Here is a 20,744-nt window from a genome sequence, read left to right as displayed (position 1 = left end):
CTCTTGCTTATCTCTCCACGCTTCAGGCTCACTGCCTTTATTCCTGATGAAGGGCTTTTGCCCGAAACATCAATTTTACTACTAAACCTCGGATGCTGCCTGAACTGCTGTGCTCTTCCAGTACCACTCATCCAAAATCTGGTTTCCAGCATCTGCAGTCATTGTTTTTACCCTGCACACTTACTTTCAGTGACTGGTTTATGTGCAAATCCAGATATCAATTCACATTCCCCTTTCTCAATTTATAGCCAGATAATAATCCCCCCATGATTGCCTACAAAGAAGATAACCCCACATTTATCCGGCATTATGTGGCATCCATCATGCATTTGCTCAATCACTCAGCTCTTCCAAATCACACTGAAAAATCTCTGATCATCACAGCCACTCTCCCAACCAGCTTTGTGCTGTCAGCAAACTGGAGATATTACACTTAATTTCCTCATCCAAACCATTAATATATAGTGCAACTAGTTGGGGGTCCAAGCATTGAATCCTGTGGTGCCCCGCTCCGTCACTGGCTGCCATTCGGAAAAGACACATTTTTTCCTAGTTTTGTTTCCTGTCTGCCAATTCATTTTCTATCTCAATGCATTACCCCCAATCCCATGTGCTTTACTTTCACATGTTAATCTCCAATGTGGGATTTTGGAGAAAGTCTTCTCGAAGTCCAAACAAACCACATCCACTGGCACCCCTCAGCAACTTTGCTAGTTACATCCTTCAAGAATTCCAGTACATTTGTGAAGCGTGACTTGCCTTTTGTAGATGCATGTCGATTTTCTGTCCGGTCCTGCCACTGTTTTCCAGTGCTCAGTTGTTAAATCTTTTGTAATGCACTCTAGTATTTTCACCACTACTGGAGTCAGGCTGACTCATCCATAATTCCCAAGTTTCTCTCTGCCTCTCTTTTACAAGAGAGGAGCAATGTCAGCTACCCTCTTGTTCCAGAGTCTAAAGAATCTTTGAATATGACCAATGCATTCACTGTTCCTGGGGCTACTTTAGATAGACAGATAGAAATCCATTGTTACTTGTATTTGTGAAAACATAGTCAATTGTCTATGAGTTACCACAAAACAACACCATTTAAATTACATAAATTATATATGAAATAATGAGAAAGTTAAGACAAATGTAATTTTTTGTTCATTCCACAGCCTCTTGGTTTCACCAGGGCCTACCTAACTGTCGAGGGCCTCTCAAAACTGACAAGAACTGAGAGCCTATAGAGGACCAGGCCCTATCGAAACTGCAGAGGACCCAGTTGTCAAAACTAACGAGGACTGGGGGTCTGTCAAAACCTTCCTCTGGGACAAAGATTATTAGGCCCTGGGCTTTATCAGCCTTCAATGCCATCAAATTTCCCACCATTTTCCTACTGTTTTCCTTCAGCTCCTCTCTCACAAAAGCCTGCTTGCACCAACATTTCCCACATATTATGTGCCCCCTCCTCCGCCAAAATAACCAAAAAAGATGGTCAGCCACTTCCTTGCTCCCCATTGCAAATTCCCATAATTCTGACATGTAATGGACCTCCCTTTGTCTTAACAGCAATCTTCTTCTTTTCACATACATATAAAACCTTTTACAGTCAGTTTTGCAGTTCCTTGCCAGTTTACTTGTACTTAGTTTCCCCCCTCAATCAATCCTGCTGACCCCCTTCTAAACTGCTCACACTCCTCAGGTCTGTTGTTTTCTGGCCAATTTGTCTTGTTCTTGGATCCAAATCTCTCCCTAATTTCCTCTGTAAGCCATGATTTGGCCACCTTTCCCATTTTATGTTTGCACCAAAAAGAATGAACAATTTTTGCAGTTCACTCATCTGCTCTTGAAATGTTTACCATTGCCTTTCCTATCATCCCTTTTAGTTACACCCCCAAATCTATCGTAACCAACTTATTGGTCCAGAAATCATCACATGTGCTCTCCAGGAATTTTTCCACAGTATTGTTACTGATTTGGTTTCTCCACTCTATATGCAGATGAGTAACCCATACTGACACATGCTCCTTTATGGCATGCGCTAATTTCATGCTTCATGTAATTCCCAAGATCACATCTACAATTTGGGTGTGAAAACAACAGACCTGGATAGTATGTTGCTTCCTTGTTACCAGGATTAAGGTAAAGATTTGAAGCGTATTGTTAAAAGGGGAGAGTGAGAAACTGGAAGTTATTGTACACGTTGGTAGGAATGAAGCAGTTCGGGGCAAGATTAAAGTTTGACGTAGTCAATATAAGAAGTTAGGAAGAAGATTTATAACAAAAAGAACCTCAAAAGTAGTCATCGCTGATTTATTCCCAGAGCCATGCTCAAATGAGGGAAAGAATAAAAGGAAAAAAGGAGACAAATCAATGGCTGAAGAGGTGGTGTAATGTACAGGGATTCAGTTTCTTGGATCATTGGGATCGCTCCTGGGGCAGAAAAGACCCGTTCAAAAGGTTTGACCTGTACTGGCCATGGACCAATATCATAGTGCGAAGATTTGGTAATTCTATGAAGGGAGATCATAGACTATCGGGGTAGGGGGAGGGGGGTGGGGGAATCCTACTTGGCACAGAAAAAGAAAAATAGATGAGGACTGTTTTGAATCCGAAAAGAACAAGTTAATTAGAAAAGACAGATAGACCGAGTAATAGAACTAACTCTAATTGCACTTATTTCAAAGCAAGGGGCCTTTACAGGTAAGAATGAAGAACTCAGGGCATATTTGGGAACATGGGATTGGGATGCCATAACTAGTACAGAAACTTGGCTGAGGGATGGCAGGATTAGCAGCTCCATGGTTTTTCAGATGTTATAGGAACAATAGAAAAACAGACAAGAGAGGGGAGTGGCATCTTTGATTAAGGAAAATATTACTGTTGTAACTAGAGAAGATATGTCTTAAAAATCTATCCTGTGAAAATATATGGGTTGAATTTAGAAATCCCAAAAAAGGAATGATCCCTTTGTGGGATGGTATTACAGACCTCCCAATAGTCAGAAGGAAAATGAAGAACAAATATGTAGCAAGGTCTCAAATGTAAGAAAGAAAATAAGATTATAATAGTGGGTGATTTTAATTTTCCAAACATTGATTAGAACTACAGTAGTGTTAAAGGTTTGGATGGTTAAAAATTTGTTCAATGTATTCAAGAAAATTTTCTGTATCAACATGTCGATGTTCCTACTAGAGAAGGAGCAAAACCTGCCCTGTCTTAATACCCAGGAGAAGGTCAAGTGACTGAAGTGATCGTAGAGGAACACTTTGGGTCTAGTGATCATAATTTTGTTTGTTTTAAAATAGTTACAGAAAAGGATAAAACCTTCCATAAAAGTTGAAGTTTTTCATTGGAAAAAGGCAAATTTTATTGGGATGATACTGGAACGTTCAAATATTGTTTAGAGTATACTGTTTGAAGGTAAAGGGGAGGCTTTTCAAAAAGTGCGATAACGAGAGCTCAGAGCCATTATGTTCCTGCTAGAGTGAAAGGCAAGGCTGATAGAATTAGAGAACAATGGATGAATAAAGATATAGACGTTCTAGTCAAGAATAAAAAAGAAGCATGGTGGCTCAGTGGTTAGCACTGCTGTCTCACAGCTCCAGAGATCTGAGTTCGATTCCAGCCTTGTCTGTGTGGAGTTTGCACATTCGCCCTGTGTCTGTGTGGGTTTCCGCCAGGTGCTCTGGTTTCCTCCCACAGTCCAAAGATGTGCAGGTTAGGTCGATTGGCCATGCTATATTGACCATAGTGTGCAGGCTAGGTGAGTTAGCCTGCACACAATGGTCAATATCAGTAGGGTTACAGTTAGGAGGTAGGTCTGGGTGGGATGCTCTTCAGAGGTTTGGTGCGGACTCGATCAGTTGAACAGCCTACTTCCACACTGTAGGGATTCTAGAATGTTCAGATATAAACACCTGAGTTTAAATGAATCTCCTGAATAGTATAAAGAGTGTAGGGGCATTTTTAAGAGGCAGAGCAGGAAGGCAAGGAGAGAATACAAGATAGTCTTGAAAAATAAAGTTAAGGATAATCTTTTAAATCCTTAGAGATTCTACAAGTACATTAAGAACAAGACAGCAACGAGAGAGAGAGTTGGGCCCCCAAAGATCAACAAGGTCATGTTTGCATTGTGGTGAGCAAGAAATTAAATGAATATTTCAGACAAGCTACAGAACTCAGGGAAATAAATATTGATGTTTTGAAAGCAGTTCTCATTTCAGAACAGCAAGTGCTGGTGGGTCTTAGAAAACATAAAAGGTGGAAAAATCTCCAGGACCTGATCTAATGCATCCCAAGATTTTGTCAGAAGTTAGGAAGGAAATTGTGGGGCGCTTTGCAGGAGTATTTATATTATCTATAAATATGGTGAGGTGCCGAATGACTGGAGAGAGGGTAATGTCATGCCTTTGTTTAAGAAGGAATGCAAGGAGAAGCCCGGAAACTATAGACCTGTGAGGTGGTGGTGGTGGGTAAGTTGAAAGTGATTCTGAAAGACAGGATTTATGCGCACTCGGAGAAGCAAGGAATGCTTAGGGATAGTCAGCATGGTTTTGTACGAGGGAAATCATGTCTCACAAACTTGATTGAGTTTGTTGCGGAAGTAACCAAGTAGTTTGAGGAGGGCAGAGTGGTAGACATTGTTTACTTGGATTTTAGTAAAGCCTTTGACAAGGTTAAGCATGGTAGACTAATTAGGAATGTTAGATCACATTGGATTCGGGAATAGCTTGCCAATTGGATATACAATTGGTTTACAACAGCAGGAAATAGTGATGGAGAAGATGACTGGAGACCCATGACCAGCAGAGTTCCGGGATTGGTGCCAGGTCCACACTTGTTTGTCATTTACATAAATGATTCGGATGAGAACACAGAAAGCATTGTTACGAAGTTTGTGGATGACACCAAGGTTGATAGATAACCTTCTTCACTGTCCATTATACTAAGATTATAAAGAGAACTTGATCAGTTGGGTCAATGGACTGGCAGATGGAGTTTAATTTGGGTAAATGAGAGGTATTGCATTTTGGTCATACAAATAAAGGCAAGACTTATATAATTAAAAGTAGGGCCTTGGTTAATATAGAACAGAGACAACTAGGGATTCAGGTACATAATTCTATCAAGTTTGCATCACATATAGTGCTTAAGGCAGCGGTTAGCATGCTTTTCTTCATTGCTCAGACCTTAAGTATAGGAGTTGGGACATTATGTTGGCCTCTTCTGGTGCACTGTCTCCAGTTCTGGTCTCCCTGTTAAAAGCTTATTATTAAGGTGGAGAGGCTTCAGAAAAGATTTGCCAGGATTGGAGTGTTCGATTTAGAAGGAGAGGCTGGATAGGTTGGAATTTTTTTCAATGGTGCATCGACGGTTGAGAAAAGATCTTATAGAGGTGTATAAAGTAAAGAGGGGTATAGTTCAGGTGAATGGCAAGTGTATTTTCCCTATGATGTGGGATTTCAAGATTGGGGGCATATTTTTAAGGTGACAGGAGAAAGGTTTATGAAAGACGAGGGGCAATTTGTTTTCTTTGAACATAGTGGTTTGTGTGTGGAATGAACTTTCAGAGGAAGAGGTGGATGTGGGTATAGATACAATGTTTAAAACATGAATAAGAAATGTTTGGAAGGATATGGGACAAGTGGGCAAGTGGGACTAGTTTGGTCTGAGATTATGATTGGCATGGACTGGTTTGACCAAAGATTCTATTTCCATGCTGTATGACTCTATAACTAAGCTCCCTAGCTGTCTTCGGTTTCTCTTCACCAGCATCCCATTTGGTATTGTCACCTCAGTTTCTAGGCTCATTGTATATTTTGGACACTTCTGTAGGTGGTTCCCTGGACAACATGTATGAGCTGAACCTTTTGCCCAATGCGATTAGGCATGTCTACACCCACATCAGTTGTCACCTTCATCATCCCTTGTTTATTGAGAAATTTCTCCTGTTTTTCAAAGTTGAACAAAGTGATGGCAAACAATACTTTCCTAACTTCCCTCCAAAACATGGATATTCAATTGTGCCAGTAAGTCCATGTGTAAACGTGTTGCCCTCAAGTTTAACATATCAACATAGACATCTTGATTGGTTTCTCTGCTCTTCATGATGAATGCCTTAAATATGAGGAACCATGCACTTGGCAAGACAGTTAATTCTAGGATAGTGTGGCAAGGCTGCCTCACATGACTGATTCCCCATTTACCAAATGTCCCTAAGGATCTGCCAGAGTGTTGTGGCCAGTGTTCTGATACAATTTTATCAGATATACCATACAAACTGAATATTTAAGTTCATTGCATCTGGAATGGACAAACTCAAGGTATCATTCAATTGCCTGGGGATTAGAAAGTTGAAGTAAGTAATCAAAGACGAGGGGAGATTTACTGAACAAACTGACTGACTGAAAGAACATGCTGCAATCTTGGGGCAAAGGTGCAACAGAACCCCATGAGGTTTCCATGGTTTTCAGCAAGAATGTATCCAAGTCACTATCATACCAACACAACCCTTTGGTTGTGGGTTTTGATCCCTAGACAATAATTTCTCTTGGGAGAAAGTGAGGACTGCAGATGCTGGAGATCAGAGTCGAGTGTGTGTTGCTGGGAAAGCACAGCAGGTCAGGCAGCATCGGAGAAGCAGTGGAATCAATGTATCAGGCATAAGCCCTTCATCAGGAATCATTTCTCTTGTCAAGTGCTGTCTGCCTATATACCCCAGTTAATTGTGACTGCGTCCTGGTGAAGAATTTCAGGTATAACCACCTGCATTCCTTTGCGAATAACATCACTGAAATACATGGTTTGTTTGTGCAGAGCTAAAATCATCACAGTGCCTGACAATTATCATATTATATCAGGCCAGCCTCCTACACTAACTTTCTACAATACCTTCAAATGTAGATTTGCTATTCCACCCTTCCTTGAGACCATTATACTCATATTAACCAAAACTCATCAGTTTGACACTGGAATGCATGTACATAGACATCCATGGTGTCTACTTGCAGGTCTAGCAAAATATCGGCACCTTTCTTCTGAATTTGGTGACTGATAAATGCGTCTGAAGTTACCATGTTGCTACCAATTTCTAACAAACCTCAAAGTTGCACCCTGTAGTTTTGTTAAAAGTCATTGCAACCTGAATGGTGTACACATCAGTGGCTTAATGCCAAGTTGTTTGTATTGATCTGTGGTTAGCTTCCACTTTGACTTGTTTTCCAAAGATGTACATGTGAAACATGGTGCTCAGTATTAGAGTAAATATCTCACATCGAAGCTTTGAATAATTGGGATTCCACTTGAAATAGATTTCTGAAGCTAAATGCAATTGGTTTTCCATCTTGCATAATATATGCACCCAACCCTCTTTTTTTTTGAGATGTGGCAACCTGCATTGAGTCACAAAATTCCTACAGTATGGAAGCAGGCCATTTAGCCCATCAGGTCCACACTGACCCTCTGAAAAGTATCCCACCCAGAACCATCTGCCTATCGTATTTGTGCAACCCTGCATTTCCCACAGCTAATCCACCTAGGCTGCACATCCCTGGACAACATGGGCAATTTAGCATGGCCAACTCACCTAAGTTGGATTGTGGAAGGAAACTGGAGCACCCAGAGGAAACTCATGCAGGTGCAGGGAGGATATGCAAACTCCACACAGACCGTCATGAAGTCATACAGCATGGAAACAAGGGAGTCACTAATTTTGCCTTTTTACCATTATTTCCCCCTTGTTCCTATATACTGCAGTTTTTCTACATTTGTATATTCTGCCCCTTCCTGTTCCACTGTGGGTATTGTTATCCAATCAGTTGCCCTGTAATTCTGCCATATCCTCTTGCTTTAAATCCATATTTCTTCTTGCTTAAACACTTTTCCCTCTTCTTAGTTCACAGGACTCAATACAGCCCTAGTTACTGAGTCACCAGGACGCTGGTCCCAGCACATCTCAAACTGAAGCATCCCACCACAACAGCTCCCTTCCACTCCCATTGCAGTCCCCACTTCCATCCACACAAACTTTCAAGAACCTCATGACTGTTGGACAATTGCAGAGGTGAAGGCTCCTGAACTGCAAGCCCCTCCTCATGTGTGCAGTCACACCATCCTCTTCCTCGTCATCAACAAATTTTGAATTAGTTAATCTAAAGAGTGTGACCACCCGTTGTAACAAAGTTTCCAGATAATTTTTGCCTTTCCTGATGTTTCGCAATGCCTGCAGGTCAGGTTCCAGCTCCTCAACGCAGGTTTGAAGTTTCTTAGGCAGTAAACAGGTAAATAGTGCCACCCAGGTAAATAGTGCGGTGAGGAAGGCATATGGCGTACTGGCTTTTATTGGTAGAGGAATTGAGTTCCTGAGTCCTGAGGTCATGTTGCAGTTGTATAAGACTCTGGTGCGGCCGCATCTGGAATATTGTGTGCAGTTTTGGTTGCCATACTATAGGAAGGATGTGGAGGCACTGGAACGGGTGCAGAGGAGGTTTACCAGGATGTTGCCTGGTATGGAAGGAAGATCGTATGAGTAAGGACTGAGACACTTGGGGCTGTTTTCATTAGAGAAAAGAAGGTTTAGGGGTGACTTGATTGAGGTGTACAAGATGATTAGGGGGTTAGATAGGGTTGACAGTGTGAACCTTTTCCCGCGTATGGAGTCGGGTATTACAAGAGGGCATAGCTATAAATTAAGGTGGGGGGGGTAGATATAGGACTGAAGTTGGGGTAGGTTCTTCACTCAGCGAGTCGTAAGTTCATGGAATGCCTTGCCAGTAGCAGTGGTGGACTCTCCCTCTTTATGGGCATTTAAGCGGGCATTGGATAGGCATATGGAGGATAGTGGTCTCGTGTAGGTTAGGTGGGCTTGGATCGGCGCAACATCGAGGGCCAAAGGGCCTGTACTGCGCTGTATTCTTCTATGTTCTATGTAAACACTCACTACAGATGTGTGCATTTGTGATTACATTGGTCCAGCAGCTCCGACATGATGCAGCAGCAACACAGCATCTGTTCTGCCAACACTATTGTATATGGTTTAACTTATAAATTAATTGTTTTAGATTGCCTGGCCTTTACACTTCACTGTACTGGAATATTGTTTTTATTAACTAGAAAAAGAAAAGAATTAGTATCAACCCAATAGTTAAACATTTATTTTTAAGAACAGAACACTGGAGACCTAAATGCAAACTGAAGACCTGACTGTCACTTTAAAGACCAGAAATATTCAGCAATACCAGTTATCCTGATGAAGGGCTTTTGCCAGAAATGTCGATTTTCCTGCTTCTCTGAGGCTGTCTGACCTGCTGTGTTTTTCCAGCACCACACTCTTGACTCTGATCTCCAGCATCCGCAGTCCTCACTTTCACCTAATACCAGTTATCCATCAGATTCTTTTCTTGCATTCATGATATACTGTGGTCCATGAGGTCACTCACCTCTCAGTGCAGGTTAGCCTCACAATCTATGGCGTTCATCCTCTCCTACTCACCTTTTAGTCTGGAAAGGTTTACTTCTTGTAGTGAACCCTACTAAAAGCATTTCTGCCTCAACTTGCACTAAATTTACACATTGAAACACTAGTAGTCAGTTAGTAATTCACTCAGACTTGGTCTCACATCTCTGAGGTCCTGCACTGCTGAAGTCCTATGCTAACTGTGCAGGGATCACACATCCCACTTGGCTTCTGAGTTTCTTTTAGCAGTGCCACTGTCAGTATTGAGACCACTCTTTTTCTGGCTGAAGTTCACATCTTTGCTATTCATCCCAATCTGTGCACATTTTGTTTTCGTGAAAACAGACCTGAAGATGAATCAGCATGCCCGCAGCTTTTCTGCCAACTTGAAACTGCAAGTGTAAACTTGACCAACTTGTTCCTCCCACTTAACACCAAATCGCTCCGACTATTCCAAAACACAAATGCTGAAAATGTGTTGCTGGAAAAGCGCAGCAGGTCAGGCAGCATCCAGGGAACAGGAGAATCGACGTTTCGGGCATAAGCCTGAAGAAGGGCTTATGCCCGAAACGTCGATTCTCCTGTTCCCTGGATGCTGCCTGACCTGCGCTTTTCCAGCAACACATTTTCAGCTCTGATCTCCAGCATCTGCTGACCTTATTTTCTCCTCATAACACAAGTGCTCAATTTTATTTTTGCAAAGAGGGCTTTGAACATATATTAGGCAGCTGCAGACAGCCCAGAGTGCACCAAAATCTTGTTTGTCGCTCCTCCTGTGGTCTTCATATGCACTATAACAATGTTACGTTTTAATTTTCTTATGCAAATTTCCCAAACTCTGAAACAGGTATTGTAAATACAAACAGGTTCGCGTTATTTGGAAGACTAAAACTCAAATAGACATTATAATAGAACAACAAACAGCTATAGCACCTGGGGATTCTAAATCCAAAATAAGCACTAACAGTAACACAGCCTGCCAGAACATCCTCATTCAACAATGATACATATATGCCATTTGCAAAGCCTTAATGCAACATTTCTACACCATCCTTTCATTATTAGATAGTTTGTGGATTACACCAATTCTATTTTTATAATGCTGACAGCTCCGTCCTTTTTTTTACTGCTATTTTGTTTCTAAAATGTACAGCTACTGCACTTTTGCCAATATTTATCTAAATATATTATGCTGAATTTCTAAATTTTCCTGCAGCCCTGTCTCAGTAACTCGTACTATGTTTAGTTTTTCCCAGTGATCAACAGCCTCCCTGCTTTATAAAGGCCACTCTGTGCATTGCTGTACAGACAATGTACCTAATTCTTAAGAGTTCTTGTCACTTTATTTAATTTGTTCAAGTGCGTACTGATTATTTTTTAAGATGTGCAGGAGCCGGTGTTGGACTGAGGTGGACAAAGTTAAAAATCACAACAACAGGCTATAGTCCTACAGGTTTATTTGGGAGCATGAGCTTTTAGAGCAACCACCTGATGAAGGAGCAGCGCTCAGAAAGCTAGTGCTTCCAAATAAACCTGCTGGACTATAACCTAGTGTGGGATTATTTTTAATTATAGAAAATAGTTTAATGGGTTAAGCTATAAATTTGAAATGGAACTCATTCTTTCACTTCTAGTTTAAACTACCTGCCCTAGTTTAGAAAGAAATACATGAAAACTCACCAAATCACCTTCCTGCTCACCTAATTAACGCATCAGCTATCAACGTCTCTTGCTCCCTCTCTCAGACCTTTCCGCATTTTGTTTTAAAACACTTCTTCCCTGACTGCACTACATTTCCCATTCACCAAATATGCAAGAGCTTTGTATCTGTAAAACTCTATTCAATTGGAGTTTGTACAATATTTTTTTAAAACGTTTGTTAAAGAACTTAGCTAGTTTTGGTGAAAATGGCTGGCCACAATGGTTAGAATAAATTTGGAACAAATCCACTAAACACATCTGTTCTAAACTCTCATTGATCTGGCAAATGGAGTCACAATGTGGCATTAAAATGTCTACTTTGCAGAAAGAATACAAAAAGCATAATATCTCATGGTGAGAACCTGCAGAACTTAAGGCGCAAACATATCTGGATGCTTTGGTGCTTGAATTACAGGCTAGTATACAGATACAGCAAGTAATCAGGAAAGCTAAAAATGCTCTGTTTTGTGAATGAAATTGAGTTCAAGTGTAGGGAGGTTATGCTTCAGTTACACAGGGCATTAGTGAGACTGTCTCTGGAGCACTGTGTAACATACTGGTCACCATACTTATTGATTGATGTTAATGCATTGGAAGCAGTTTAGAGAAGGTTTACTGAACTAATGCCCAGAATGAGTTGATTGCTTGATGAGGAAAGGCTAGCTCTGTATCCTTTGGGTTCTTAGAAGAATCAGAGGTTACTTAACTGAATCATACAAGATCCTGTTGAGATTCTTGACCAGGTGGATGTTGAAAGAATGTTTCCTCTTGTGGGAGAATCTAAAAGTCATGGTTTAAAAGTAAATGGCTGCCGCTTAGAAGAAAGAGGTACGGTAACATTCTTTTCCTCAAGTTGAGTTTTTTTGGAACTGCCTTCCTAAAATGGCAGCAAATACAGATTTAATTTTTTTTAAGGCAGAGGCAGATAGATTTTTGGTTCCTATGGGGATGAAAGACTATTAGGGATATGCAGGAATGTAGAGTTCAGATTAAAATCAGATTACCTAAGATCTTACTGAACCGCAGCACAGGCTCTGAGACCTGCATCACCTACTCCTGCTCTTTGTTCATATCAGATACTAGTTACTTGAAGAAACCAGTCAGGCTAATTGGAAGTGGACCAACATTCTGCACAATTGTTTCTGTTTAAAAAAAAACCTCTGGTCAACTATTATAATGCAATAACAGCTACCATTGCTACATGCTTACCTTAACCAATCGAGTTTGGCTGAGAACACAAGGCAGGCTGTACAGCTGGTGCACAAATGCTTTCAACTCATGGACGGTTAGCTTTGTCCGAGTCTTTCCACCTTCTGATTTATTTCTAAATGTCAACACCAAAACAAAGGTAATGATCACAAGAGTGTTTTCAAAATGTTTATATATAGAGATTTCAGCTTTTATCCATAAACAGAAGCTCATAATTTAGTTCATGGGTTTCTGGAGCACAACATTTCCTTGCACAGTCAAGTATTTTACCTGGATGCAAGAAACAGGAGTCTTAAGATTGTCCTAACAAATTGAGAGCAGTTACACACTGACATCAAAATCTGGCCACTTCATTGGATGCAAATTCGCCAAAGTTTACAGAATACCACTTCGGGTAGCAAGTGAATTTCCATTTATTCCTTATATGTCTCACTTTCTGGGATTCTTCTCCATCCCTCTGTAGTTGCAGAGAAGGGGGACTGCAAAAGACACTGAATATGCAGCCCAAACTACTCCTGTAAGAGCTGCAGCACACTTGCCTCTGAATCACAATCCATCCAGGGTTTAAGCATGAAAATCATGGGGAACACACCAATGTAGTACTGAGGGGGTGCTATACAGATGGAGGTGCTAGCTTATGGATGAGAAGTTGAACAGAGAATGCACCTGCCTGTGAAAGTGGATATAAAAAAAACTCTTCAGCATTAGTTCAAAGATGACTGGGGGTTTATATCTAATGTTTTGGCTAATATTTATCCCTCAAGTAACATCACAAAAATGATCACCTGGTTGTTACAATATTGGTATTCGTGGGAGTTTATTGAATGCAAATCGAACACCATGATTCCTAATTTAAAAAGTGAAAGTACTTGTAAAGGACTTTGGGTCATCTAGCGGTCATGAAAAGCACTAAAGAAATACAAGTCTGCCTTTGTTTTTGAAGCAACCAATCCAATCTCTGAACATCAAGCTGCCAATTACAATTAACAATTAAGAATGAAACAGAAGCACAAATTTCATTGGACATTTGGCTAATTCTCTCAAACTTCCCACTTAATTTAAAAAAAAGACAATTCTTGAGGATGATCCATTTTTCTTCTCATTCTACCAAAGGACCTGAAATTCACGGGTCAGAATCAGTTCACTCTTGAACAGTACTCAACTAAAGATGCAACTTAAAATTTCATTCAGAACAATTACTCTATTAAACTGAACCCCACCAATCTGAGCAAAGAAACAGGATATGGTAAGAAAGCACTAGAATTTCTCAAACAAAAACTGCAGATGCTGGAATCCAAAGCAGATAAGCAGGAACTGGAAGAACACAGCAAGCCAGGCAGTATCAGGAGGTGACGGTCAACGTTTCGGGTATAAGCCTTTTTCAGACTGGAGGTGGGGGTGAGGAGAGCTGCAGATTGAAGGGGAGGGATTAGTGAAGGATTTTGGTGGGGAGAGGGGTGGAGTGGTGAAATAGTGATAGGAGAACATAGGTAGAGGATACAGCCTGGCTGGGAGGAATGAATCTGGTTCGCAGCTGGAAGCAAGGGTCTGTCAGTCAGTAGAATGGAAAGGTGGACAGGGGTGCTGTGGCTGATCCTAATCAGCACAAGAATAATATTTCAAATTCACGCCCCAAGCGGTGGCTGTCAAATTTATTACTGTCGTTCCAAAATTGGCAGCAAGTTATTGTCTGATTTCACTACTAAGGAGTGTTTTAAAATCTTTGAGCATTTTATTCTTACAAAATGCATAACAGATGTTCTGGCATTCATATATTCTGTGTGGTGCGCTGGCCTGCTCCTAAACCTCCCTAGAGAGCATCCAACTGGAGCTGGCTCATTTGTTGAAATAGTTCTTTCCAACAGAGTCCATGTTTGGCAATAGATGAGCGCATGAAGTATAGCGGCTACCGGACTTAGCGCTCGTCCCAAAGCTGTTCAACTTGGAGTCAGCGTTCTACAGCATGGAAATAGGCCCTAACTCACCCATGTCACCTATTTTTCCTAATTAAACTAGTCCCATTTACCTGCGTTTGGTCCATATCCTTCCATTCCCATTCCATCCACAAACACATTCAAAAGTTTCTTAAAATGACAAAACAGTACTCTTCTTGACCACTACCTCTAGCAGCTTGCTCCACTCTCTGAAAAAAAATTGTATCGCTCCCCTCTCACCCTAAAATATACTGAAGTGACCTACCAAGTCCTCTAAAATTCACCCATGCTGATGGCATGCATCGTGTTACCCATCTCCATCCTTCTGCAGCCTGGACCAGACGTTTACCAAAAGGTATTACAAAGCTGATGGACATCTGCTGCACAAGGTGTCTCAAACAAAATCCCTCTAAAACCACAACCATAATACCAGTGCCAAAAAAGAACAGCAAGTTTTTATGGATGGCCACAACTAAAGCTTGAATTCAAGCCAACATAATTAGATTGGCTCCAGACAGAACCCTGTCCTTTTGAAACTGAAAAGAAGTGTCACAGGTCAAACCAGAAACTGCCTGCAAACCAAAGTGGCTGGATCTATATAGGGCACGATTACAGTTTGGGTTTCAACATTTGCCCAATCATACTCAGCAGAAAAATGTGGCAACGATTATCTTACACACATATTGTTAACACACAAATGAAACCCTTAATTCAACACACCTCTCTGACATCTCGTCATCACAAATCACACTCCCACAAATCTGCCCACTGATCAAAATCCCTCAAACTGGTTGAATCCATCCCACTCCACAATAACATGTTCAATTCACTACTTCCATCTCATATCTCCATATTGAGTAACCTTCTTAAGCTTTTATGGTCTACTTTTGGACCAAGTAATTGGAAACATGGGAAGTCACTGACAATTTCCGTGCAACAAACCCATTTGTTGAATGGCAGGCTTTGAAATAGCGTAGCAAGAGTAGTCCTTGCTAAATAGATTGAGGACAAGCCAAGGCCCCTAACACAGGCATTTTCACCACTGGGATCTCAACATGAACCACTTATGCATTTGTATGGAGATACAAAAAACTTTATATGACAAAAGCAGATCCTCTTCTCAAACTAATCACTTTCAAATCAGTAAATTAAGAGACTGTTGGTTTTGGGAATTGAAATTCACTCAACTTTGAAGAGTACATCATCAGACAACCCTAGATGGAAAAGCAAAACATCAGATGTCTCAGGTGAGCAATAAAAGGAGATTAAGATATCTAATCCTTGAAGAAATACTGCCGGTTCATACTATAGATGCTCACTTGTTTGTCATCTTCCTAAGCACTGTTGTTATAATTTGCTTTATGGCCTACCTATGGAGACAAGAGCTTAAACAACTTGTGCTGAGAACCAGCACCAAAGCAAAACTTTTATTTTTTCATGAGATGAATGACAGAATGAGGCAAAGGGAACGAAGTGCGAAAGGGACATGGAAAGAGAAAGAGGAGAAGTGGCAGAGGGGAATGAGGAGGCAAGGACACAAAATGACCAAGTGGACAAAACACAGAGCAAGAAAATAAAGAGTCATTTTGAAAAAAATGGCATCAGTGTTTCATTGCAGAGCACAAGTCCCCATTCTCCCTGATATCTCATTGCTTACCTGTTGCGTTGCTTCCTGCTGATAAGCAGCTGGGCAATAGAAGCACACGTTTCTGCCTCTCTCACAGCTGCCCGCAGTTGCTGCAGCAGATCATTCTCAGGAAATTTCTTCTCTTCTGCTTCTTCCAGTAGTGTTTTCAGCTCACAAAGCTCTAATCAAGGGTGAGGATAGGAATAAAGCATTGTGGCATATCTATACACACTGTAAATCAATAACTTACAAATAATCAAAGGCACAAGAGTTTTAAATAAGCTGAAGGAAGTGAATCAAACTTATTTTCTTGGATGGAAATAACAGCAATAACTTTTCTACAATTAGTTGTGATGATGAGACTTAATTTGTATTTAGATCTACAACCTCTTCCCCCAATGTCAACAAAACAGAAAAACTGATCACTGACTTCAGAAAGAAAGGAGAACACGCCCCCATCTACATCAATGGAGCAGACATTGAGAGGGTTGAGAGCATCAGGTTTAGAGGAGTGACAATAACACTCAACCTGCCCTGGATTTCTCACATAGATGCACTGGTCAAGAAGGCACAACAATGCCTCTTCTGCCTCAGACGGCTTAGGAAATTTGGCACATCCATCAGGAATCCTCACCAACCTTTACAGATGCACCATAGAAAGCACACTATCCAGATGCATAACGGCCTGGCATGGCAACTGCTCTGCCCAAGAATGTAAGAAACAATAGAAGGTTGTATGCACAGCCCAGACCGTGATGGAAGCCAACCTTCCATCTACACCTTGTTGTCACAGAAAGGCTGCCAACATCAAAGTCTCCTACCTCTTATATCAGGCAGAAGATACAGAAGTTTGAACATGCTCGAGCAGGTTCAAGAACAACTACTTCCTAGCCACTATTAGATTGGTAAATGGACTCTCTAACTTCAAATAATACTAATCTTGCTTCGCACACCTCCTGTGCCGTGTAACCTGTATGCCTCACTCTGAGTAAGCACCATATGATCTGTATTTCCTTGCTTACTACGATCTGCCTGTACTGCTTGCAAACAAAGCTTTCCACTGTACCTAGGTACACAAGACTACAATAAATCAAATCAATAAATCAATAAAATAATAAGGGATCTAATTGAGGTGTACAAGATGCAAAAGTAGACAGAAAAGGTGGAATGAGAGGATATACTTTTAGGATAAAGGAAAACAGGCTTACAATCATTTCAAACAACGAACAAGCTTGACGGGCGGAACTGTCTGCTCTAGTTCCTAGTTCTTAAGGTATGACTATTTATAATGCACATTTTTTGAATGCAAAAAATGTAACTTGCTTTGCTTTACATACTTGCACTGGTTTGTGTTGTAGAGAGAGAACAAAATTGATTACCTGGGTATGTATAAGTTCTGAGAGACAAGAGCTCTGTCTCTATAAACTATGAAAGCAACCACCCCAACACACACAAACGAAGTTGCATCAAGACACTATTTAAAAGGGCCACAACACACTGCAGCACACCAGAACTGCAAAAAGAGGAAGTGAAATCTGCAGGCAAGGTGGATTAGCCATGGAAATGCAATTTTTGTTGCAAACGTTTCGTCCACTGGCTAGGCGACATCATCAGTGTTTGGGAGCCTCCTGCGAAGCGCTTCTTTGGTGTTTCCTCCGGTGTTTATAGTGGCCTGTCCCTGCCGCTTCTGGTTGTCAGTTTCAGCTGTCCGCTGTAGTGGTTGGTATATTGGGTCCAGGTCGATGTGTTTGTTGGTGGTGTTTGTGGATGAGTGCCATGCTTCTAGGATTTCCCTGGCTGTTCTTTGTTTGGCTTGCCTTATAATGGTAGTGTTGTCCCAGTCGAATATACCGGCCACTACAGCGGACAGCTGAAACTGACAACCGGAAGCGGCAGGGACAGGCCACTATAAATGCCGGAGGAAACACCACAGGAGGCTCCCAAGCACTGAGGATGTCACCTAGACAGGGGACGAAACGTTTGCAACAAAAATTTCCAGCTTGGCGAACAGAACCACAACAACGAGCACCCGAGCTACAAATCTTCACCCAAACTTTGAAGACAAGAGCTCTCCCGAAACTGGAGTTAAGTTTTGAAAGGAATTCTGACAGGTTGAATGTGGAATTCCTAGGCATTTGCCACTTATTTCCAAGTGGGCCTCATGCTGCTCCTGACATGCCCTTGTGCACTCTTCATTATATCAGGATTTCATGGTAATAGGAGACTGGGGTATGTCAAGTCACAATGTTGTAGATTGCGTTGGTTTGCAATTCTGCTGCTACTGATGGCTCACTGCATCATGGATGCCCAATCAAGTCATTAGATCTGTTCAAAGTCTATCCCATCCAGCAGTGGTAGTACCAAACACAATGGAGGGTACCCTGAATGTGAAAGCAGGACTTCGTCATCATAAAAATAAGACCGCCATAGTCCCAGAGGACTAGAAGGTGCTCTTATTAGAGGGATGGTTGTAGTCTCAGGGAAGGGGTAGGTTTGAGAAAGTGGGACCTTCATGGTAACCTCAGGTAGTCCAGTGTCACCATAAGAACTATGTGGTGATCACTCCTGCTGATACTGTTATGGACAGATGCAGGCGCATGGGCAAGGGTGCGATCAAAAGTGTTTTTACATATTGAAGCCCACCACTTAGTGTGCATTTTGTACCCTTGCCAGTCTCAATTCTTTCTCTAAATGGTGTTCAATATTGTGTCCTGATTCAGTAGTAAGCTGAGGCAGTACTCAGCAGGTTTCCTTGTTTGCATTTAACATGATACAAAGAGTCTTGGTGGGGTCAGGAGTCAAGGTTGAGGTCTTCCATTGCAACTCCCTAACTATGTACCACAGTTCCAACAACTCTGCTGAATCTACCAAAGTTGCAACAACACGTAGGCAACTACATTCTCTCCTCCTGACACGTCTACAATTTTCAAATTGATTGGGTGCAATTATAAGCTCCATCTAAACAGTCTATATTTTCCAAAAACTTTAAGGGGTTATGGTCAGTTCATTCAATGGTCTCTAACTAGCAATTTCAATGTTGAAATGCAGTAATGCCAACACCAAACTCAAGGTCTCTTTCTCAATTGTGATAAGTATTCAACTTTCTGGAAAAATAGCCTTTCAAAGGTCTTTCTATCTTCTTGTTGTCTTCTTGAGAGAGTACAGCACTGACACTCACATCATTTGCATCAACAGCCACTTTGAATGGTTTTGCATAATTAGGTAATTTGCGAACACTGAGGCAGTAGACAACAGCTTTCAGGCTGTCAAATGCCTTCTGACATTCCTCCACCCTTAAAATGCCGCTGAATTCGAACAGCATTTCCTATATTTGTATCATCATCAGATGAGTACTTGCCATCTTATTCTCACATATCTCTTCATGTTTGTAATAACTCTTTCAGGTCATTTCCATTTTCCTCTGGAAGGTAACTCAATTTAACCCAATTTTTCAGAACTTCCATGTTGTCCCCAATTTAGTTTGAGGAAGGTCCAATTCAGAATCCTATGAACTTGGTTCTGCACTCTTATGTAACGAGTAACATATTCACCTTTTGCTTTCCATCCCTATCAAAAAAAACCCTTTAAGCATATTCACACGATAGTCATAGATTTCTTTCGACAGGCGCTTTGAAATAATTCACATCATTCAATTTCCTTTCCATTTGATAAAGCCCTCTAACTCTTGCCTTTAAAGGTTCACCTAACGGGCGGCACGGTGGCACAGTGATTAGCACTGCTGCCTCGCAGTGCCAGAGACTCCGGTTCAATTCCCGCCTCGGGCATCTGTCTGTGTAGAGTCTGCACGTTCTCCCAGTGTCTGCGTGGGTTACCTCCGGGTGCTCTGGTTTCCTCCCAGAGTCCAAAAATGTGCAGGTTAGGTGAATTGGCCATGCTAAATTGCCCGTAGTGTTGGGTGTAGGGGTAAATGTATGCGAATGGGTCGCTCTTCAGCGGGTCAGTGTGGACTTGTTGGGCCGAAGGACCTGTTTCCACACTAAGTAAGTAATCTAATCTAACACTGGGAGTAACACTCCGCTAGCAAAATTATGAATTTTTGATCTCGTCTGCTTCCTATTTCATCATATGCTGTTTTACTTTCAAATGCTGTCTAGCCAACTCATACGCTTTATTTAATATTTTCCTAAAATTTGACCCGTAGTCCAAATATGTGGTCTCTGAACGATTTTCTCCTTAATCAATTCCACTCATCCTCTCACCCATGCCCAAAAACTACTTAAAATGGATCAAAATTGGTATGCATTAAGTTCATCCCTAATTGCAAAAAGTACAAATGGAATTTCTTTATCCAAATCCTCTGAATAGTCTTGACTATCAGCCATCAGCATGGTCTTTAAAGTTTGTTGCCATCGTTCTAACACACTCTGCAATTCTGGATGGTATGCAATGAATGAGAGTTGTTTTATTCCTAAGCCATCCATAACTTAGAGTCACAGAGTCATACAGGATCGTGACCAGATGGGCCAATGGGCTGAGAAGTGACAGATGGAGTTTAAGTCAGATAAATGCGAGGTGCTGCATTTTGGGAAAGCAAATCTTAGCAGGACTCATGGTAAGGTCCTAGGGAGTGTTGCTGAACAAAGAGACCTTGAAGTGCAGGTTCATAGCTCTTTGAAAGTGGAGTCGCAGGTAGATAGGATAGTGAAAAAGGCATTTGGTATGCTTTCCTTTATTGGTCAGAGTATTGAGTACAGGAGTTGGGAGGTCATGTTGCCGCTGTACAGGACATTGGTTAGGCCACTATTGGAATATTGTGTGCAATTCTGGTCTCCTTCCTATCGGAAAGATGTTGTGAAACTTGAAAGGGTTC

At 41.3% G+C, this 20,744-nt stretch overlaps 1 protein-coding gene across 1 annotated transcript in view; it reads right to left on the bottom strand.

Annotated features, from left to right (window-relative positions):
* Positions 1–20,744, bottom strand: part of kdm5a (lysine (K)-specific demethylase 5A) — a 207,806-nt gene that overhangs the window by 65,387 nt on the left and 121,675 nt on the right. The window contains exons 17-18 of the mRNA XM_043708905.1: positions 15,944–16,094; positions 12,353–12,467 (exon numbers count right to left, since the gene is read on the bottom strand). Of these exons, the coding sequence (XP_043564840.1) occupies positions 12,353–12,467; positions 15,944–16,094 (266 nt within the window). The remainder of the gene's footprint in view (positions 1–12,352; positions 12,468–15,943; positions 16,095–20,744) is intronic.

Source organism: Chiloscyllium plagiosum, chromosome 19, assembly GCF_004010195.1.
Source record: "Chiloscyllium plagiosum isolate BGI_BamShark_2017 chromosome 19, ASM401019v2, whole genome shotgun sequence".
In the NCBI taxonomy this organism is placed as follows: domain Eukaryota; kingdom Metazoa; phylum Chordata; class Chondrichthyes; order Orectolobiformes; family Hemiscylliidae; genus Chiloscyllium; species Chiloscyllium plagiosum.
Note: the sequence above shows the minus strand (reverse complement) of the source record. Positions and strands in the feature narration are given on the sequence as shown.